This window comes from Vespula pensylvanica, chromosome 5 (assembly GCF_014466175.1).
Source record: "Vespula pensylvanica isolate Volc-1 chromosome 5, ASM1446617v1, whole genome shotgun sequence".
Taxonomy (NCBI): Eukaryota; Metazoa; Arthropoda; class Insecta; order Hymenoptera; family Vespidae; genus Vespula; species Vespula pensylvanica.
This window is the reverse complement of record NC_057689.1, coordinates 491,073-514,218: the sequence shown is the minus strand read 5'-3', so window position 1 is coordinate 514,218 and position 23,146 is coordinate 491,073. Positions and strand designations below refer to the sequence as shown.

The 23,146-nt window shown below is 40.9% G+C and overlaps 2 protein-coding genes across 17 annotated transcripts in view; one reads left to right on the top strand and one right to left on the bottom strand.

The window, feature by feature from the left end:
• Positions 1-6,674, top strand: part of LOC122629687 (low affinity immunoglobulin epsilon Fc receptor-like) — a 69,012-nt gene extending 62,338 nt beyond the window's left edge. For all 7 annotated transcript variants that reach the window (XM_043813405.1, XM_043813407.1, XM_043813404.1 and 4 more), the window contains 3 exons: positions 3,622-3,734; positions 5,093-5,328; positions 5,488-6,674. In XM_043813405.1, coding sequence (XP_043669340.1) covers positions 3,622-3,734; positions 5,093-5,328; positions 5,488-5,605 — 467 coding nt within the window. In that variant the 3' untranslated portion in view covers positions 5,606-6,674. The remainder of the gene's footprint in view (positions 1-3,621; positions 3,735-5,092; positions 5,329-5,487) is intronic.
• A 7,123-nt stretch (positions 6,675-13,797) lies between these two features.
• LOC122629699 (glutamate receptor ionotropic, NMDA 2B) overlaps positions 13,798-23,146 on the bottom strand; it is a 60,317-nt gene continuing 50,968 nt past the window's right edge. For 4 of the 10 annotated variants that reach the window (XM_043813426.1, XM_043813432.1, XM_043813437.1 and 1 more), the window contains 11 exons: positions 20,304-20,451; positions 20,022-20,205; positions 19,712-19,851; positions 19,133-19,245; positions 18,775-19,059; positions 18,374-18,555; positions 18,076-18,311; positions 17,748-17,941; positions 15,680-15,796; positions 14,641-14,742; positions 13,798-14,495 (listed from right to left, as the gene is read on the bottom strand). In XM_043813426.1, the coding sequence (XP_043669361.1) occupies positions 14,438-14,495; positions 14,641-14,742; positions 15,680-15,796; positions 17,748-17,941; positions 18,076-18,311; positions 18,374-18,555; positions 18,775-19,059; positions 19,133-19,245; positions 19,712-19,851; positions 20,022-20,205; positions 20,304-20,451 (1,759 nt within the window). In that variant the 3' untranslated portion in view covers positions 13,798-14,437. Of the gene's footprint in view, positions 14,496-14,640; positions 14,743-15,679; positions 16,155-17,747; positions 18,028-18,057; positions 18,312-18,373; positions 18,556-18,774; positions 19,060-19,132; positions 19,246-19,711; positions 19,852-20,021; positions 20,206-20,303; positions 20,452-23,146 lie in introns of those variants that run through there. The other 6 variants (XM_043813427.1, XM_043813434.1, XM_043813430.1 and 3 more) reach the window with 5 other exon arrangements.

Genomic DNA, 23,146 nt, shown 5'->3' with positions numbered 1-23,146 from the left:
TCCTGTGAATTTCATATCGACGTTACGAAACTCGATTGCGTAAATACAATCTATAAATTCGTAGGAAATGAATGCAAATGCAATTTATGCATTATTTAGCGTTGACTACCTCATTGTAACGAGGATGTAATATTTGTTGACCGTAAAAGCACACCGCTTTTAACGCGTACCACCGGTCTCTCTCTCAATTCGGTTAACCACTCGATTTCGCGATGTTTCTCATTTTGGTTAATTCTGTTTATAAAGAATATATCAAGAAGAGATTCTGGATGCGAATGAAAACGGAAGCGCCGCGTAGAGAAGGAATTGCGATCGATAAACGTGCGAACGAGCTCTTTTAAGCTCGATAATGACTGCTCCCGGATTTGTAAATCGAACCGAAGGATTTGGGTCGATGCATTGCGAATGCAGCATTGTGCGAAACAAACGACTTGCTACTTTGCAGTTCGTGTCTGCATAAGCGACGTAGTGCGGTGTAGGAGGTAGCGATCACTCGCGCGAAACCTTTTAATACGCGCAAGAGGATACACGCTCGGAGCGAGCGACGCGTGCCTTCATTTTCTTCTCCGTCAAGGTTGAAATTTTCTGACATAAGAGAATAGGTAGCTACGTGGATCTACGTCCGCGAACGAGCTTTGCTGGAATGTTTAGAAACTCCTTTCTGTCTTTGTCATTTTCTCGCTTATTCAGTGCAAAAGATAAAGAGAGAGAGAGAGAGAGAGAGAGAGAGGACAAAGGGAGAAAGAGAGAAAAAGGAAACTCCATGTCCACGTTTAACCGCGACGAGGGCGAGTAATTACGAGAGAATTTAATTACAATTTAGCCGTAGCTAAACGGACTTCGACTCTAAACGAGTACTCGAAAGTACGACGTCGTCCGTTTGTTCGGTCCTCCGGGCGCGTTGCGCGTTCTTTTCATCTTCGCGCACACGCGCAGGAATTTAATTACCGATGACCGGGAGCGTACCAATCAAGTTTCGCCAAGACGAAAGACCGAGACGGACGGAGCAAGAGAGGGTGAAAAGGTGCGGTTGAAATAAGGGTGTGTATGTGTGTGTGTGTGTACGTACGTACGTACGTACACGCGCGAGTCCATATACCTCGTTCTCTCCTTCTCAACCTCGTCGAGTTCGTTAAATTAAACCCTATCGCTTTCTGCTCGCCAAGATTATATCGAAGACCAAATACGCTTCGTTGCTCGAACGGAGAGAGACTGAGAGCATCGTCTTAATCGATCCGTCCCTCTTCCGTTCTCCTTTCTTCTAACCTTCTTACCTTTGCTCTCTTCTCTCTCTCACTCTCTCCCGATCTCGACGTCGATCTATCCCAAAGTGTACTTTTCCTTGACCACAAAGGACATCGTCGACAAGAAGAGACCACCGAGAGAGTAAGGTGATTGCGATGACGAAAAAGAAGTAGAACAGGAAGTAAGAACTGGAGATGTCTATTATAAGATTCCGTTGAATATTAATGCAGCGAGCGAGCCGTTATCACTGACGAAGATAGGTAGTAGGTATACGACATCGGCCGAAGAACTACGGAGATTAACGAAGCGATTATTAAAATATGCAGTACGCTGCCCTAATTAGCTCGCGACCGTCGAACGAAGAAGACTTCTTTTCTCTCTTTCATTCATTTTTTTCCTCCTCCTTTTTATCTCATCTCCGAGCATCGCTTCGAAAACATCAAATACTTTTTATCTTACATTAGTTTTTCGATGGCACGCGTTAACGCGCTCGATTTGATCGCATCGAGACGATCTTCTCGTGTCTCGGTCGTTGGCCGCGGTCGAACGAACACAAATTCGTTCGACGTGTTTCTCAAACGGCACGGGAAGAACCCTTTTAAGGTAGAAAATTGCGAGCATTCTCTACCTCTTCTCTTCGTTTAATCTTTCTTCTTCGAGGATTCGAATCACGGGGAAACTTTATCGAAGGGAATTTTCCGTCTACCAGAAAGAGAGTGAGAGATAGAGAGAAATAGAAAGAAAAGGAAAACACCCGAGTTCCTTTCGATTAATTTTTTTTTTTCCTATTCCTTTTCATCGCGAGACGATCGCACAAAAAAAATTTATTAGTCGATCGACCTCGAAATCTCTCATTACGGAGTATTTCGAAATGACTCAATTCTGACGCAAGCAATGGCATACAATTAATAAGAAAAAAGGAGAGAGAGAGAGAGAGAGAGAGAGAGAGAGAGAAAGAGAAAGAGAGATGGGGAGATACGCAGATATAGGGCTACACGTCATCCTCCGATTCTTTAGCTTCGAGCAGCCTTCCGTGACTCGCCTTTTTATTACGCAATTGCAATTCCAGGCATGTCGATCATTCGAATACGACTCCGAGCTCGACCAAAGCGAATTTCTACCCTTTGAAGAAAGGGAGAAACAGAGAGAGAGAGAGAGAGAGAGATCGAGAGGGAAGTGCAGTCCTCTTTTCCATTACTTCTCTCTCTTTCTCTCTGTTCTGTCTCTATTTCTATCTCTGTCTCTGTCTTTGTCTCTGTCTCTGTCCGTCCGTCCGTTTTTCCACGTGCTGATTCGTCGAATCTTGTTCCTTGCTCGCTTATGTTTTATAATTAATGAAATATGCAAAATGAAAGAAAGTTTTTATCATTAATGAACGATCCTTATCGTTAATGAAAGAACGCCGTACATTGTTAATGTAAATTTCAAAAGTACTTATACAAGTACCTATACGCGTAGAAATAATCGCCGTTAAATTAAATTGAAATTTAATCGTCCTCTTTAAACTACGTTCCGTCGTAAATTAATTACAGATCGACAGCGTAGATTGTACGCATAGCATAGAGAGTAATTGATACTCCATGTGAGTTTGCATGCGCCTCAATTATGTACAAACGAAAGTAATAATGATACGGTATTTAAAATATAAATATATCTACCCACAGGTAGTTTCCATCTTTATAAATTAATTCATTTCGATCTCTTTTTCGTACGATAAATACGAGAGAACTCGTATTCATCTATGGAAATAATATAATAAATGCCTGTACTTGATTTCTGACAATAATAAACGTTAATAAAGTTAAATAATGGCTAAAATCGTTTGATGTTATGTCGTGGGAAAAAAATAAAGAAATTCTTCAAGTTGGTAATACGTAAAATGGAAATTCGTAAAGCTGGTATTACCTGCACTCGCAAACGCGTGTTCGTCTCTTTGAAGTAAAATTCACGTGAAAATAATGGCAGCAAATATGGATCAAACGATTTTCGTTTATTCGCTCGCACCGCGCTTAAAGGGCGCGGACGTTCCGTCGTCTTTGATTTTACACACACACACACACACACATTCACACATATGCATATATATTTTTTATCGGACAAAAACGACGGCGTAACAGGGCGCAAAAACTTTTCGGTGCTTCGCCAATCGCATTTCTCGGGCCGCTGCATTCACGGTGAAAGCGATTAAAGCGCGAATGAGGAGTCCCTGGAGTCCCCGAGAAAGAAAGAGAGAATCAAGGGAAAGGAAAAAAACTTTGTCTTGATTTCACTTTCTTCCATCGTCATCGTCATCGTCATCGTCATCGATATCATTGCGTAAATCGTCTTGCAAGCGAGCATCATTTTCATTCTTTTTCTTTTCTTTTTCTGATTCAGACGACTGTCCAAATTGCGTCGACGAACAAAGCAACAGCTTGAGCGCCTCCAGATGGACGATGCCGTTGCTGAAGCTTGGCGAGAAACGTTACTACCTGGGTATCTTCTTCAAGGTACGGATTACACGTGTTACAAAGTAGAAGCGACGACAGGTTACTTCGATTTACCTGTCGTCCTCGTCGATGTCATCGTCCTCTACATAGACGAGACGAGTACGCTCTCGCGTACCTCTCTGAACTTTATTCGATTATTTCCGTACCTCTAACCACGTCGAGTGACGCTTCACGGTGCATCGAGTAATATACAACCGCCACCTATGGTATTTTATCGATTTTTCTCGTTGCATCGGAAAACTCTCTTTTCAAGAGACTCTCGCAAAGGGAGAAAAACAAGTGTCTTCTTCCAGTTTCGTTTGATATACGAAGGAGAGATAAAGAGTCGTACCACCTTTTCTCTCGAAACGATAGTGAGTCATGGCATGACCTTATTAAAAGGAACGTCGTGTTGCAAGGTGCTGGCGCGTCCGGTTCGCGGCTTGCCGCACCAATTTCGACGGAGACGAGCGGAAATGATGAAAGTTGTGCCGGAAGATCGTTCGATTTACCATTTACGAAGAAGCAAGAGGTCGTTTATGGCGGAACCGAGGAAAGAAGAACTTTGATCGTTCGTCATCTTGTTCTCGACGAGGACGAAGCGTTAAGGCGGCGTTCGATTAATTAAAAGGTCTTCTTACGATTAAGCGATCGTACGTTTTTACGATAGAAATTCCTTTTATACAAGGAATATTCTATTCGAATGTTGGAATACGTTCATAAAACGCTTTCCTTCTTTCTCGCTGTAGGAACCTCGCTCGACGTTCTCTACGTTCTTCATAGGTACAATCGATTTTATATAACGTCTACCATGTCAGCGGGTAATCATAATTCGAAGGAATGACTCGAGAAATATCCTTACCCTTTCGTAACAAGTACGTACTCTTACATAGGTTTCTCTCGAGAGGCAGCCCGATAGACTCGAGTGCACGATAATCGGGCGCGTCCTCGTAATATGGCAACCGATCGAGGAGGAAAAGAAGAAGAAGAGGAAGAAGAAAAAAAAAAATAGAAAACTTTAGAAACGTTCGCGTGATTCCGCGGAGACGTTTTTCCATCGTTACGACCGTTCTTAAAAGCGAATAGAAGAGAGTCGTCCCGTTACGGGCGAACGAGCGCGCGTCTTACGCTCTCTATTCTACTTAACTCTAGGTTTCTGTGTATTACGCACGCACTGTGTATACGCGTAGCTTTTGTAATTACGTATCTTTACACGTTAATCTACGCAGCGGATCCGAGTACTTATTTACGCGAGACTCGTAAAAGTCTATCGTTTTGTTGGCTAATAAGAAAAATTGTTAATCGGGTAGTTTTCTCGGGTCGTAGAAGGTGCACGTTGCGTTGTCTCTTGACGATTCGTTTGCTCGTGTGTTTCGCAGGCCAACTGGTACAGAGCGTCGCAGTACTGTCGTTATCACGGTATGCACCTGGCTAGCATAGCCTCCCAAGAGGAAAATGATAGACTGGAAAAACACATCAAAGATTTCGGACTCGGGCACGAACATTTCTGGACGTCTGGTACGGATCAGGCGGAAGAGGGGACTTTCTTTTGGATGGCCAATGGTCGGCCAATCACGTTCGAGAACTGGAACGTCGGCGAACCCAACAATTTCCGGTCTGTAACATCTCTCATTTACTGCTCGTTTTAAAAGTCGCTGAAAGAATATTTTTCCTCGACGAAACCACGAGAGGAATATTTGCTCTCTCTCTCTCTCTCTCTCTCTCTCTCTCTCTCTCATATTTCTCTCTTGATTCTTTTTTCCTTTCTTTACAGATACGAAAACGGCGAGGAGGAACACTGTTTGGAATTGTGGAATAGGGACGGTAAAGGGTTAAAATGGAACGACAGCCCTTGCAGCTTCGAAACTTTTTTCGTCTGTGAAGTACAGTGACGGGGGAGAGGAGGAGGGAGAGAAAGGGAGAGGGTCGTCGTAACACGAGCGATACTTACACCCTCGTCCCTATACACGGACACACATATATGCGCGCACACACATAGACACATCTAAAGGGTAAGAAGGACGAGTACACGACAGACGTCGAAAGAGAAAGAGCAAGAAGTCCGTCAGGCAATTTTCAAACCTCGTTCGAGCCAACCCAGTGCCAAAGGTTTTCCCACGAATGTAACCCTTCATCGATCACTTTGGTTCGTTTACGCTTACGCGACGCGCCGCATTCGGGTTGGAAGGAGCAGGAGGAGGAGGAGGAGGAGGATAAGGGGATGGATCGAAGTTGTTGGCTACTGGAATCGAAGAGAACGTACGGAGAAGAAAAGAGTTTCCGAATTGACCGAAAAACAAAACAAAAAAAAGAAAGAAAGGAGTATTTTATCGTCGACGTCACGCAGGAAAGTTTTTACCGTGTATTTCTGTGTGTGCATCGATCTATGCGCGTGTGATCTATGTGCGTGCAACTCGTTGTTTTTTCTCTTCTTTTTTCTTCCTGTTTCTTTTCCTTTCTTCTTTTTCCTCTTTTTTTCTTTCTTTCTTTTTTTTTTTTTCTTTTAATTTTAAAACGACACGTAACGTTATTTTATTGACTCTACTTCTCGTTTGAAGGGACAGCAAAGGGACATTACCACGCGTCCTCTGTTGAATTAAGAGAGAGGAAGAAGAAACTGGTGGTACGCGCGCGCCTACGTGCGCGCGATCGTGCCCGCTCGTCGTTTGATGTTTTAACGAATTATAGAGTTATAATTAAAAAGATTAATTTAAGCCAGGGAACATAGTTTCCTGGACATAAAGCGATACACGTCTACACGATATTATATTATTACACGACTTTTAGATATCCTGCATACCGCTTTTTCCTATTGTTTTTAATTAATTACCGAATTAGTTAATTAACGAGAGATGTTTGAAAGGATAGATGGTTGTTCTTTCAGGAAGAGAACGCGCTAGGAAGCGTTGTATGTACATATTAAATAGAAACGTACGAATGGATAGATACTTGGTTGAAAAAGCGTTGCTTTTGCCTTTCACCTTATCCAAGTTGTAACACGTATGTATGTACATATGCATGGCGCATAGACGGATACATATGTATGGTATATATAGACGAGTTCGTTCGATGTAGCAAATAAAATCCAGACGTAATGACAAAACAATAATGGCCGCTTTGAAAGCCCGAATTTTAGCCGGCTCTCGCGGTCCACGAACGAGTTGGAAAAAATATTACGCGAGTAACGTTATTCTATATTTTCAGAGCGTACTAACGAACGAGATGGAAAGAGAAAGAGAGCGTGGGAAGCCGAACGAGTTGGCGAATAAAATACAAGGCGAGCTCCTGTAAATGCATGCTCGTTGTATTTTCATAGAAGCACGAGTTGTAAATTAAAGGATCGCTCTATAAGCTCCGACTGAAAGAATAACAGTTTTTTTTTTTCTTTTTTCTTCTTCTTTATTTTGTTATTTATTTATCTCTATTCTTTTTAACTCGATTTCGAAAATTTTCGAGCATTCTCTTCTACTTTTTTAATCATTGCGCGATGTTATCCATCGATGGTCAAAAAAATGAACGGAACGCGATCGTATCTAATTGGAGAAGTTGGCTGATTCTCTTCGTTTTTTGCTCGTCTCGTCCTCCATCTCGTTCTCTCTCTCTCTCTCTCTCTCTCTCTCTCTCTTTCTCTAGCATCTCTCTCGTACTTTGGCTTGGGTAAGAAAGCCGAAACGTCGGAAAAGTTGGAGAAAAAGAACAGCGGGAGGAAGAAACGTAACGAAATTTGGCGCGCGGTAAAAATGGAAACACGAAAACGAGTTTGGATGTTACGTCGACGCGAGGAAAGTCTCCTGTCCCTCCGTCGCGTTTGCTACTTCCCCTCTCGACGACCGGATTGACAGAACCAATTAGTGGTTCTGTCGATTTTTCGCTCTTCCACGAGACAATGCACAAGGGAGAGGCAGCGAACCGAAGAGAGAGAAAAAGAAAAGGAAAAAAGAGTTCGATATTAACGAGAGTTCCGTTCTCCGTTCGTCTGTTTTGCAAACGTTGCAAAAGGATATTCAAGATTTTTCCAAAAGTCCTCTTAATGATTCTCTCGATAATAATAATAACAATAATTTTTCGTCGCCTTCGCTACGACGATTCGGTAAATTTTCTTTATTACGCAATAAACGCGAGGTTATTAAAGATACAGGTGCACTTTCATAGGACTCGTAAAGTATATCAAAAACAGAGAGAAGCCGGAACGTGGAGTTTACTCTTCTTTATACTCGCGCGACTCTACTGCAATTCGAGAGGCACGAAATCTTTCGCATGTGTCGTCTGTCGACTTTTTCCCTCTCTCTCTCTCTCTCTCTCCCTCTCATCAAATTACTACGAGGTTCCACGTTGAATACCGCGACGCGAAGGAAAGAAAATTCAACTCGAGTCTCCCTGGACATTTTCTCCTGATGTGCACTTAAAAAGATTTAACAGGATCGTACGGACGCGTCTGTTTAACCTAGATTAATCCTTTCGTTCCGCTTGAGATAGTCGAACAAACGACCCGTCGATCACTCTCTTCTCGCACGGATTATACGACGTTTCCGCGACGTTTAAGACAAACGAAAAGTTCTTTGTCTCTATCTCTCTCCAACTCTTTATCTCTATTTTCTTTCTTCAACGTTCCAACACCGATATCGTAACTTTTTATTACGTTGGAAGAAAAATCGAGAGAGGAAATGCAAAGCTTTGTTTTTTATCGTTCGATCGTTTGAAAAAACACCTTCGTAAGAAGTAGAGAGAGAGAGAGAGAGAGAGAGAGAGAGAGAGAGTGGGGCCTTTGATAGACGGCACATCGAACGTAATAACGCGACACGATCGAAACGTCTTCCATTATTAACCATCCCACCGTAATTGCTATTGCAATTGGAAATTTGAATTAGTGCCGGTACGATATACAGGTCCATTAGTCCGCTATTAAGAATGTAAGAGACATCTGGGATATTGCGTTGATAAGGTAGCACCAGCAGCTAGCTTTGTTCGTCGATAAGGGAAGCTGGAAATTCTCGTTACAAACGAAAATCGATAAGGTCGTGCGACCGTTGATAAGGCCGTTACTCAGAAAAAATCGTCGTAGAATCGATCGATTAGTCGCGCGAAAGTTAATAGATTCGCGTTCGTTTCGATTATAGTCGGAAAAAAAGGAGACGACGCTGTAGGTATACAAAACAACAATGTTTTATTTGAAACAACATATAATTACGTGCCATGTATGTTCCTTATTAAGCCTTTATCGTTCGCACATTCCGCGAAAGTGCATCGATCAACGGAGTACGTATGTAGAAATAATATATTTTCGTACGAGTCACTATCTTTCTTCGTAGTCCAATTTACGTCCTCTCTTCTTTTTCTTTCCCTCTTCGTTTTCGTCTTCGTCCTCTTCGTCTTTTTCTTTTTCTTTTTCTTTTTCTTTTTCTTTTTCTTTTTCTTTTTCTTCCAATTCGATTCGAAAAGCGATCCACGATAATTAACGATACCTTACACCTATCATTTGATATCAACGATCCTTGTATTGTTTCTTAACAAACGACGCGTCTTTAAACTTACTTTTCTCGGCGATCCTTTTTTTTTTTTTTTTTCTTTTGAATCGGGAAGCGAGGAAAAGGTGGGTGGGAAAACATCCATTGGGGATAGTCGACGATGTTCCCTGACTTTTCCTTTTTCTTTTTTCTTTTTTTCTTTTTTTTTTCTTTTTTTAGCAGTCGCGCTATTCTAATACATTCCTAGGGTTTCTCTCATTCTTTTAGTCTTTCTATGTCATCATCGGCTCGATAAAAAGAAGAAGCAGACGACGAGGACGAAAAGTTATCGGTCGGAAGATAGCTCCCGTGTTTTATATTTTTTACGTTTTTCTTTTCTTTCCCTTTTCTTTTTTTTTTTTCTTTTTTCTTTTTGTCTTCGTAATTTCTCCTTTCTCGTTCATTTATGTACAAGTTAGACACACATTCGCACACATACGCACACATACACATAGACACACATACGCGCGGCATACACACGCACACACACACACGCGCGCACACACACACACACACACATACATACGAGATATAGATTTTTTGTTACACATATTCATACGATATCTCTCTAAATCGCGAATGTCACAGCAACGTTTAGTTGGCACAAAGTCTCGAGTTTACTACACGACGATTCCTCGTTTAAGGTGACGCGAGTTGCGGTACTCTGTAATCTTTATTTTTTACCCATTTGTAGAATGTATATGTAATGTATGTATATGTATATGTATATATATATATCATATTTATAATATTGACACATGGATTTACATAGAACATATAAGAAATGTCGAATAGAGTAAGATCAAACAAGGACAAAGACACACTCTAGTGGGACAGAGGAAAGACGAATAGAAAGCCACGACTCTTTTATTGGAAAAATGATGTATCTTCGTAGTCGTGAGAAAAATAGAGACACAGAAAGAGACGGAGAGAAAAAGAGAGAGAGAGAGAGGGGGGGGGGGAGAGCGACCCGTTCCGGTTTCTTCGTTGTATCGTATCGATTCTCGCGCCATGTTTTATTTTTTTTTTATTTTTCACGCGTAAAATACAAAGGACAACGTCGAGCGGTAATAAATCAATCTGAGAACAATTTCACTGGACGAATGAACGATCGCGTTGATATGACTTCTTTCTTCTCCTTCGAATTCTCAATAAAATTTCCATCGATCACATTGTAATATTTCATGGAACGTTGGATAGGTGTCACGATTGGAAGAGTCGTCTTTTGGCCGTAACTGGAATAAGAAGAGGATCAATCGGAAAATCTTTTTCTGCAGAGGAAGGAAGGAAGAAAGAAAGAAAGAAAGAAAGAAAAAGAGGGAGAGAGATTGACAGATTCCTCGAGGATTCCTATCGTTTACGACGTAGATACGATTACGTACGCGTAAGCGAGATGCGATCAAGGCCAGGTATTTTAACAAGTTTTTAACGAACGATCGCTATTTTGACAAGTGCGCGCACCTATCTTGCCCTTCCAATTTTTAGGATCGATATCGCTTATCAGGTGAGTGCGTGCGTTCTACGATGGACGAGAGAAAATACATGTATAATAAAAGGTAAGCGAAGAAAAATTAGATCAGTATGGATAAGCAAAACGATTCGATTTGGGTGGATAGATCGATCCATCGATCGATGGATAGAAAGCGACTCGATTGTGTGTTGCACGTTATGCGTGCGTGCGCGCGCGCGCGCGTGTGTGTGTGTGTGTGTGTGCACGTGCGTGGGTATCGTTTTTTCTTGGCAGAAAAAATTAGGCAGTGTCTAAGAGAGTTCGTCCTAAAATCAATCGATCGATCGATCGATCGATCGAGAGGAAGAAGGATTAAGAAGAGAAATACAAAGAAACGATGGTGTTTCGGGTTAAAAGGTGCGCGGGCGCGTTTTCGTCTATGCGTATATATGTATGAGTGTGTCCGTGATTATTTTTATGTCAACGTTTCCGGCTCTCAGCGTGTAGTTTCCTTCCTATTATATTTTTCTTAAACTTACGGGGTAATTAGCGTAGCTTTATAGTTTAGACTTTAGAGACGGCTTATTTCGTACTCCGCGACGACGAGATAATTTATCGCGCGATCGAGTTTCCTCGCTTAACAACGTAACACTTCCTTTTATCTTTAACAATAACAGTAACAACGTGTTCTAAGATTGTTATCTGGGATAGGTCTTAGGCGCCAACCTCCCATCCGCGCGCACTTTTAATTTATTTTAGTTTAATTCGCTAAATTTTATTCCTTCCTTTTTTTTTTCTCTCTCTTTCAATTATACTTATTCGTATCGTATATATACCTAATCTAAAAATCCGGAGAGCTTAGCTTCCACGATCGACGTCGCAGCTGCTTTCTTTCTCGTTTCTTTCGAGAAGGAAAATCGTAGAAAATTATTGTTAACGTTTCCCATTCGTTTCCGCTTCCGCTTTGGGTTCGCGGGGCGCATTCGATCCGAGGATCAGCGACGTCGAACGCGAGAGGCGTCTCTTTGCCGGCAATTATGCAACGCTTGGAAAGTAGAAAAACCTAGTGAAAGCGCCTTGGAAATATTCAAGTCTCCGTTGCGTCGTGTGGAACGCGACGATCGCACTTTATTTTTTCCCTAACGAAACGTCCCGTTGATTAAGCCGTCGCCGTTTCCATCTCCTTTTTATTTCAAACGGTGTCGCCCGTTTCGTGAATTTTTCTTTTCTTTTCTTTTCTTTTTCTTTTTTTTTTGTTTGTTTGTTTTTTTCTCCCTTCCCCCCACTCGAATCATCCATTCGAACTTTCATTTTTATTCCTCGTTTTATATCGACGCGGCAGCTTTCATCTCGCGGGACGTTTTATTTTGACAGCATACACGTAAATCCCACTTTTTTTTTTTTTTATTTATTTATGATCATTAATTATGCACGCGTACGCGTACGTCTTGTATATGTATATAGTCATCGTTTGCAAAAATGTTCGGAGCGTCAGGACGTCGAAGCGAATTCTACTTATGGCTCTTTGATATGGTCTAAAAAATATGACGATCTTTTACAAATTATATCTCGAAATTGGTATCTCAGGCACAAAATTACGCGTTAGAAAATATTTCCTCTCGTCGGGGTTATTATTCGTCGAACGATCTCTATTCTCTTCTATCTCTTAATTCCTTTTACACGTCTACGTTGTCGTACGAAAACTCTGCCATCTTGTTATTTTTCTTTTTTTATTTTTTCTTTTTTTTAGTCTTTCTGGACAATTTTCAAATATTCGTCAAACGACGCCTGACGCTCCACGATAAGGTAGAAACCTCTCTTCTTTACTATTTCTTTTATATTATACATTACATGTTTTTTGTTTTCGACTTTACATATCGTTCGTCGTTACACATATATATGTGCGTGTGCATTTGTGTGTATGTGTGTGTATGTGTAGCGTATTATTTTTTCGTCGAGCATTACGTCCTCAAAGTAAGGTTTTTTTAGAATATCTCATTGTTGTCCACGGTACGTCTTTAATTTGTTGCTCTTTTTTCTCTTTTACGTGGAAATAACCTATGTAGCGTGAATACGCACATATATGTATATTCTTATATGTATAATAATTATATCGATGCGCGTACAATGTAACGTTAACCGACAAACATGTTTTTTTTTCTTTTTCTTCTTTTTTTTCTTTTTTTTTTTTCTTTTCTTTTTTTTATCATTATTATTTTACTCGCAGATATCCGATCTAAATCTCGTAGGATAGACACAGATTCGCTTTTTCTCTGGGATAGCTATTCCTTTTTTGTTCACCGGGTCACGTTCTTACAACCTCGTCGTCTTTTTCTTTGTACGTGAATTGTGTGTATGTATGTATGTATGTATGTATGTATATATGTTGTATGTCGTATGTATGTATGTATGTACGTTTTCTTTTCTTTTCTTTTCTTTTTCTTTTATGTATTTACGTGTCGTGTGTGCGGTGGTGGTCGGTCACGAGTTTATACAAAGTTTAAAACAGTCCTTCTTAAAAATGAGAAGAACTCGATAACTAACTATTGCATTGTTGGTGCCCGATTGTGTTTTGCCCTAATAATAATATTAATTAATTTTACTTCCCTACACAACATTAAATAGCTCGGTATCATCCTCGTGGTAATAGCTCTCTCTTAATGCTTTGCCCACCACACGAAAGGACATTGAAAATCGAAGAATAATTTCGTTGCGCTTTTACAATATGCTTTTTCCCTTGTATCTATTTTTTCTTTTTCTCTTTTTCTCGTAGTACGCATTTTCTTTTTCTTTTTTTTTTTCTTTTCTTTTCCTATCTCTTTCATTTGTTCGTCTTTTCTTTCTCCTCTCATTCGCTCGTAATCAAAACCCGTGGTGCAAAGGGCTATCGTTCGTACGATTTGTAGGCACAAATTGAATTTAGAAAGGACCGAGGAAAAAGTCGCGTACGTTTAACGCTACGTTACAGAATGTGTGTACTTTTATATATATATTTTTTATATATATATATATATATAAAAATTCTTTTTCTTTCACATATTCTACTCGTCGATCTCGTAATTTACTCTCGCTGCTTTTCCTCTTTTTTCAACCTCTTCATTTTTTCGTGGAAATTCCTTCTGGAAGAGGGAAGAGACAGAGAGAGAGAGAGAGAGAGAGAGAGAGAGAAAGAGAGGAAGAGATAGAGAAAAAGGATACGGAAGGAGACTTAATAGTAAGGAAAAATATTGGATATTATATATAATATATATGATGCAGAGAGAGAAAAAGAGAGAGAGAGAAAAAGAGAGGCAGAGAAAGTGAGAAAGAATGAGAGGTTAAAGATGGACCTCCGTCATCGTTCTTAATTAACGTCGATCGTTCTTAATAGACGAGTCGATTAGGCGTCGAACGTTGCCAAAGATCATCGTCATTGTCATTCTCTTTTTCATAGTCGTCTTTCTCTCGTTGATTAAGCAAAAAACGTTGTAAAATTCAGGCTCCGTCTTTTGGAGTAGGATCGGGATTCTTGAAATCGTTCGTTCGTAGCGTCGTATCGCGTCGTCGATAAAATATCCTTTAGGAGAGACGAAAGAACTCGTCGTCCGTGATTCCAAAAGGGCAAGGAAGCCAATTCGATGCTCGTGGATTCGACGGAATATTTTTGTTCTTTTTTTTTCTTTTTTTCTTTTTTCTTTTTTCTTTTTTCATCGGGAGAATAAGTATCTCTCGGTTGCTTGCTTCCTTAGCTTCTTTTAACGTCTGGGCGATGAAGGCCGATCTTCTTACGATCACAGAACTGTTTCCATTTCTGCAATTTCCGTTCTTACACCTTCCGTGCCCGGAATTCTAAAAAATAAGGAAAAAAAAACGGGAAGAATAAAAGAAGACAGAGAAAAACGGGAGGATATAAAAGCGAAATGAGAACGATTAAATTTAATGAAAAAGTTTAATAAAAAATAGAAAGTAATAGAAAAAGGTATTGTTGACCAACCTGTAAATCTCCGTCGGTAAAAAGGTTTCCGCGTATTCGGTGCTTACTACGTGGTTAGTGCTCATGTCTCTCGGCCTGGCAACCTCGACCGCGTCGATGAATCTGTTTGCGAGAAAAAAGATGACAAAATTGAGGACGATCGTCGAACGAGATCTTGGAAGTACTTTTCCTTTTGTTTTGTTTTGTTTTTTTTCTTACTTTCTTCCCGCAGTCCGTTTTTGGCACGCACGCACACACGCACACGCATACACATACGCAAATTGCACGCTCCAACGAGCGACGATACATTTTTGATCCATTTGGCGAATAAACGATACGGAACGGACCTCTTCTAAACGTCGATTCGTTATTACTCTCTTCGATTTCGAATTTTTCACTTTTAACTGGCATGCGTCATGCTTTCGAGCACATCGAAGTGTAAAGTATGTGTAGTTTAAAGTACGAAGAGACGAATAAATATGTATGTGTGATGGTCGTGTGTGTGTGTGTGTGTGTGTGTGTGTGTGTGTGTGTGCGCATGTGTATATATGTATATATGAGATAAAATTCGAATGCGTATACTCACAAGATCTAATCTACAAGCAAAGCGGCTAATCTACGATCGGGCTTCTTTTTTTTCCTCGCCTACGATCTGCACGCGTCGGTCGAGTCTCGGAAGACGTTGGAATCGGAACACGGATTTTCTCAAAAAATACACAGCCTTTTTTCTTTCGATAGCATTCGTCGAACGTCCGAAGAAAAGATATACCCCGCGATCGTGTTCGCAACGCACGTCCGAGACTCGTCGTCGTCGGTAACGTAGGAACTGTCCTTATCGATCTTCGGTTTTGCGATAAAAGCAGTGATCGCGAGAGAAGAAAAAATGATGGAAAAAAAAAAAATAGTTCGCGGAGCGTTCCTACGTCACTTTACGTCCTTAGGATTTTTTTTTTCATTCCGATCTCTTTTTCTTTTCTTTCTTTCTTTTTTTTTTCAATATTTTAGATTGTTGCATTTTTCTTTTTTTTTTTTTTTTTTTTTTTGGTCATAGCTGACTTACGAATCGAAGTATGGCGGTAGCGGATGCGGCGCTTCGACCGTCAATGGTTCCGGATGTCGATGCCGGTCCGAACTTTGAAAGCATCCTCGCAACCAGGCCAGACTTCCGGTTTTCCTCCTTTAAAAAAGCCGACGTGCCAGGATATGTGCCAGGATATTGCGCCAGATCTCTTTTCATCATCATCAGTGAAATAGATCGCATCTCCTCGTCGATTCCTTTTCAATATCTTTGACTATCGTCTTGCGATACCGCGTTAAATTTGACTCGATAAAAGTTTTCCTCGCCAATCCGAACCAGATTCATGCGAGATAAGTTCGTACGCGTTCTCGATCGTCCTTATCGTTTGCCGACTTATCAAACTTCTCTCTCCGTCCCTATCTTCGTTCGTTCGTTCGTTCGTTCGTTCGTTCGTTCGTTCGTTCATTCTATATCGGTCCTTCAAAGAATATTTCAATCGCGAATTCTCTCTTTCGATCTAGAAAACGAAAAATACAGACGCGAGAAAGGAAGCGATTCGACGGCCAACACGGATAATCTCGATTCTTTTTGAAAACTATCCGCGTAAGAAAAGTTTTCAAATCGCAAGTAGAAAAGTTTTTCCTTTCCATTATATTTCGCACTACCGTTTACCGTCATCCCTCCCATCGTCCCTCAAAGAACTCTTTTTCCGTTTTCAAGCTGACTCTTTTTCTATCTCGTAAACCTTCGTTGTTTCATCGACTGCACCGAACTCGATACTCGAATTCTATTAGTTTTCGCGAAAGTAAAAAAAGAGTATTCGAGCTGACACGCAGCGATGCGTTTATCCGTCGAACCGTGACCGATGAAATTCGACGAAGAAGATCGCGTCTTTCGAGATAGTCGTTTTAAAAAGTTAATGCTACGATTCGCTCGTTGTCTTTTATTTATTTTTTTCTTTTTTTTTTCTTTTTCTTTTCTGTTTTTTGTGACTATTTTTTTTTTTTTTCCTTTAGGCTGACAGAAAACTTTTCCTATTACTTCCCGAGTAAGATCTTTAAAGTTACACGTTTCTTTATGTATTTGGATAAAAACGTGCGTGAGTATATACGTACGTAAATACTTCAAGAAAATCGGAGATATTGGAAAAGACGCGCGTGCATGCTGGTGCGAGCAAAGTATTGAGCAGAATAGTGAAACGAGAGTGAAATATATAAATATATATATGTATATATTTTCTTTTTAATTGTTCTTTTTTCTTTTAACTCTCGAACTAGAAACAATGTGGAAATCAATTTTTACTGTGAGAGATTACATGCGTAGATGATAAATAATATACGGGGATTAAATTTTGCTTTACGTTTAAATATGTACGGATAGAGAGAATTGGTTCGAAGAATTGAAAGTGAATAGAAAAAGCATTAAGAGCAAAGACTCGACGTACTGTCGATAGATAAAAAGCCTTCAAATATCATTCTACAAAAAAAAAATATATATATACGGTATATTAGAAAGCAAAGAAAACTGACGAAAGAAGAGAAAAGTAAAAGGAGAAAAGTAAACGTCGATCGACCTTTCTATCGCGTACGTATGGAGTGTAAGTAGATAGATTATACAGGGAAAGGTAGGAAGCATTAAAATCCAATGGGGAAAAAGGGATACGATTTGGACGAGGATAAAAAGAGAAAGGTCAACCGATCGTCGATTGAAAGAAGGAATTTTGCGGGATTCGACAACGAAAGCTTTTGTCCGAAGTGCGATCGGAAAAGGAGCTTCCTGAACCATAACCAAGCAGGGCCGGAAAGGGTTGGATAGCAAAGAGAGATAGATGAGAAGGGATAGAAAAAGAGAGAGAGAGAGATGGATCGAAGCGGAACGAAGCATAGCAAAGATCTACTCTCGACTCGTTCGTTGGAGAACTCCTTGCTTGATCGCAATGCAAATACTCGATACGGGTAACTGCCGAGTGGATTTTCCTTCTTAGGATAGACGGAGTAAGATAGAAGTAGATAGATTGATAGAGAGAGAGAGAGAGAGAGAGAGAGAGAGAGAGAGAGAGAGAGAGAGAATCGAGTTAGGTACAACTAGGTGGTAGCAACGTAAGACGTACTTGGTCTGACTGGGCTTTATTCCATGGGCCTCGAGATCCTTCTCGAGCTGTCGTATCCTGATCCTGGCCATGTCCAACTCGTGCTTCACTTTCCATAAGTGAGTGTCGCAAATTGGATCTCTGCATCTGTGATGTCTCAGTATGTCCTGTGCCTCGTAGACCGCACCGCGAAAGGTCAAAGATTTTCCCATGCTCTTCGAAGTAAAGTTCGTCTCGGTTAAGTTCGTTCTCTTTCTTTCTCTTACACGCGCGCACACGTCGATAGAATATAAGTAGATTTGATGTTAAACGTAAAGAGAGGAGGAGAAGAAGAAGAAGAAGAGATTACCAAGCTGAAAAGAGCGCAGCATCCACCGCCGTCGCTCTTGGCCAAGTGCTGTCTCACGTATTTGAAATAGAGATGTTCGAGAAGAAGGAAGACGGCTGCGAGGAGAATTCCCATCATTAACAATAGGAATGCGCTTAAAAATTGTTCGAGCGCCAGAGGGTCGCTACTTTTCTGAACCTCTTTTCCCGGTTTACAAGTGCCCGTCATCCAAAAGCGTCTCAAACGCTCGAGATCACCTGTTGTCGTCGATCACACGTGTAGAGTCATTGGGAAAATTATAGTTTAGAAACGTCCTTACCGTTGTCTCGATAATCGAGCAAACGTTTGTTGAACATTTGCAAATATTTGGAATTTCTAGAAAAGGCCAAGCCGTATCCCGTCATGGCGTACCAGGATCCAACCGTGAGCAATCTGCAATCTTCGTCCTGAGCCACCAAATAGTCGAGGACGGTTCCGTCGTATATGAATGCGTCCATTTCACTGCGCGACAAAAAGTTGTTCGACATTTTTCAGATATTCAATAGGAAGATAACGAAGGACGAAAAAGTTTCGCGAAAGTTTGACGCTTCTTTTTCGGTAAACTCGCGTACGAATTTGTGATTTCTTTTTTCTTTCTTTTTTTTTTTTTTTTTGTTTATCTTTTCCCATCTAAGAAAGTCTCGAAAACGTCGAAAACTTTGGTAGACGGTTTGAACTCACCCGCTAATGACAGCCTCGATTCCCTCCGCCACGCTGCTCTTGTTAAAGGCCTTCATGTAAGCGTGCATATCCTTAAAGTATTTAGCCAGCGTGCTGTCGGTATGACTCCAAGGTATGGTGCCAAATTTGAACATGGGCTTGTGCGACCACGGTTTGGCCAGTCGATAATCGTCGACACCGGAGAACTCGTGAAACTCCTCCCTCGTTATCATGAAGGCAGCCAAGTTGGCAGTGTAAATGGCGAGGAAGACCACGGCGAATAACGCCCAAACGTTCGTCATGAATCTGTTTGCGTAATTGCGTTCATTTCATCGGTCGAACGACCGAAGGGATTTCGATTATTTGTAGTTTCACGAACCTGGATGTAAATCCTCTCGGAGAATCGATATGGACGGCTGCTTGGAACAGTACCGCCCAGACCAACCAGTAAGTGCGGCAAAACGAAAAGCGATGATTCGGCGATGGATTTTTCTACATATTGGAAAGACGAAAGAGAGAATCTTTCATTCGTGCGAATTTGCTTCGCATGGTCGAGCGAGAGAGGCAGCAAGCGTTAAAAGAGACATATCTGTTCCGACTATTAGCGTTTACACTAACGATAATACAAATATAATATAATAATAATAATAATAATAATAATAACAATAAGAGTGGTGTATCGTGGACATGCAAAAAGGAACGAGGACGTTATACGCAGTAGTTACACACACAAGTCGATTCTAAGTCGATTAGAGAGAGACGGGCGTTGTGAGTCACGTCGATGTGCGAGAGGACGGCTTTGAAACATAGAGAGAGAGAGAGAGAGAGAGAGAGAGAGAGAGAGAGAGAGAGAGAGAAAGAGAGAAAGAGAGAGAGAGAGAGAGTTCGTGCGAAGGGGTGGAGACAAAAAATATCTATAATAATAGTAAGAACGATAAGAAGCATAAATAAAAGGTACCGGTTTCTGCGGAGCGACCGAAGGCTTTACCTTCATGTCGAAACCGGACGGTGACAACCATTCGAAAAAGAGTATCATTACCGTCGCGGTGTGGATCGCGACGATTCCCACCAACATCCAGGAAGCCGTGTCGAATGGCTCTGAAAGTATACGTTTCTTTTTCTTTCTTTTCTTCTTCTTCTTCTTCTTGAAATCACGATTACGAAGAGAAAGAGATGTAACGTTTGTGCTCTACCGTACGTATAATTACAGATCGGTAGATTGCGCTGTTAAAAACGATGGAAAGTATTGCGAATCGAGATGAACTCACCCAGGAAAGCTGTGGGTGATATTATTCCAGTTCGTTTCGCAACAACGATGGCTATTCCGGTTTCCATGTAAGGGACGGTAAAGTCCACGACTGCCTCTCTTTCGGAATTTATCATCAAGGACGTCATTACCATGTCGGTCTTCCGGTTAACCAAATCCGCTATAAGACCATTCCACTTCCCGTTCTAAAGGAATAGAAAGTGGTCGAAAAAGAAAAATTGAAAAGGGAATTATCTCGTCGTCGACGCCGTCAAGGTTGATCTCTGCTTTTAAAATTCGTTACCTCGAGCGTACCCCATTTCCCGTCCTCCACCCTAGCCAACTCGTACGTGAAGCCTATTTCCTCGGAAAATTTTTGAAGTAGATCGATGCAGAATCCGCTGCAGCATTGATAAAAACTTCCGTTTTTTTGAGCCGACTGAATGTCCATCCTGTAACCAGCCAAATTTATCCCGATATCAAGGTGCGAACGCACGTTAATTTACTTTGCAAAATTTATAAATCGATATTTCCTCGTTTAACGTCAATCTTTATAATCTAGCTTGTATTTGTAAAATCAGCGGTCGCTCGTAAATCGACAAAAAATGATCGTTTCGCGAGAGATACCGTTCGCTCGTACGTATCGATAACGAAATTCGCGCATAACTTTATCGCAAAGGAAATAATTTCGTTAAAAATGACTCGTTTCGAACGATTCTTTTCGACGACGAACTTTAAAGGAAAATAATGAGAGTTATTAGGTATCTAACGGGTAATTAACGACAGAATTTATCTTTCGTTCTTTAAAGTTATTGGCAACTTTGTTTGTTCAATTGATATAGAAACTACTCTCTTGAGTAAAAGGTTGAAAATAGAAAAACGAGAAAAAGTTAGTCGCTCGTAAATAATTTGTTGCAAAGCGCTTAACGAATCTCGCTATATCCGTGTGCATACATAAGTAGGTAGTTACTTATAAGTAAAGTAGTAGAAGCCATTACTCGTAGTAAAACGCGCGATAACGTGGAAGAAAAGTATACGGCAGTCGTATTTTAAAAGGATGATGGGAGAAGGGAGAGAGGAAAAAGGAGCGATTTAAAGCTTACATTTGCATCGGTAGTATCGCTCGAATTACACGGACCCATTGGCGAAATACAGGCCGTAACCAAGATAGACGCGTAAAGATCCATAGCGACGCTTATTGCCGCTCGTAGAACGTTCATAAATAAAAAGGAAATGCTCGAATGCGAGAAAAATGTGCCATTTTACTAAATGCTGAAAACTTATATCGGGTCGCGGAATAAATCTCGCACGCGATCACGCGCGGTGTATTCGAGGAGAGGGAGGGAGGGAGAGAGAGAGAGGAAAGTAAAAATTAATTCGTTAATAAGTCGAGCGTACTGAAACATCGGGGAAGAACCCGGTTTCAACGGTAACACCTGTATAATTCGCTTAATTATGAGATACCGTTTGCGACCGAGTACTTTAATTTCATAGTCATCGATAATAATCCGTCGTAAAAGGAATATTAATATCGCGCCTTTTTCTCTTTCTTTTTCAAAGCTCCTTTAACCGGTGGATTCGCGACGCGGACGGTTAAATCGGTTGAGGATTTTCCGAAAATGCATTCTATTTCGCGCAGATAAGGAAAGCTTTCGCTTTGTCGTTCCGGCACGTTAACGACATAAACGAAAAGAGAAGAGAAATAGAAAGGAAAAGTACGGATAAAGGTTTTGGTTTGTAGGTTAATGTACGAGGATGATGCCAGCTAACGCGTTTGGGGAACCTTCTCTGCCACGCGGATTACTCGCTTGGGGTTGCGTCCCCTAACTTAGAGGACGACCGTTGATTCCCTTGGGATACCGCTTATTTCGAAAAGCTAAGAAGGAAAGAGCGGAGAGAAAATAAAAACGTTCGCTCAACCTTCCCGTCATTTTTCTTCTTCATTCGAGACGAAAAAATGTTGAAAAAAACGACGCTTCGACGTTCGATTTTCTTTAGGCAAAGGCTTGTTCCTTTGTTCTCATCTCTCTCTCTCTCTCTCTCTCTCTCTCTCTCTCTCTCTCCGTTCCACCGTCTCAGACGATAACGAGCTTCGAAGGATCTCTCGAGGCTCGTTACATAGAGCCGCTAAAAGCCGGAAATAGTTTGAAGTTAGAACGCGAGAAGAGGAGCTTTTGAAGGAACGAGAACTCGCGAGATTCTTCCGGTGATTCCGCGACATCGAAAACTATTCCTCGTAATCGCGGTAGATCTTTCTTTGGCGTTAAAACTAACGTAAAATAATTTTCGCACGTATACCGTCGTAACTTTCAAAAAGTTTCGAGTTAGCGTATATCCGTCTCTTTCTAGGTACGTGTGCGTTTATGTAATATATAATACCAACGTACGTTATAAATTCTAATTAAAGGTAAAAGTGCATAACACTGTTTTAATGAAAATATTTGCACTCGTTTAGAGTTTGAACAAACGAAAGGCATCCGTTAAAATTGGTTCGCGTTGGAGAAGATTAAATGACGCGGAGTCAATGTATAACAAACGAAAAGATAACAAACCGTGCGCGCGTTCTCGTTTAGCAAAAAGAAAGAAATCGATAGGAATCGTCGATTTACATCGTATCGATGTTATCCGTTAAAGCGATGCGAACGTTCGTTTTATTTTTCCTATCCCTCGATCATCAAATATTTTCATTGGAACTTTTCCTCCGATATATTTTTTCTAATCGAGGCAATTTTCAAAGTTTAACGTGTTGTTCCCGATGGACTCGTCTATCGGTGACTTTGTTAGCCTATACAGCTTCTCTCTTTCTCTTTATCGCTCTCATTCTCTTCCTCTCTCCATCTCTCGGTCGAACGCTATTATTACGTTCAAACTCAAACTCTCCTCCTTTCCCGCGCTCGAGTCGTTCTCAAAGGCTCCTCCGCGTCCCTCTTAATTTCGTATAAACTCTTACGGGCCCTAGCTCTTTATCCGTATCCCAAGGCGGCAGAGTTAGGCGAATCTAGCAGCCTTTTGAAATATCAAAAAAGCCTTTACACCTTTTACCCTATGCATCGCGCGGCCTCGATTTACGCGAGAACCCAAAAGCAAGGAAAATCTTTCTCCGTGTTCTCGATTTAAAATCGCATAAAATGTTGTCTACCTAGACGA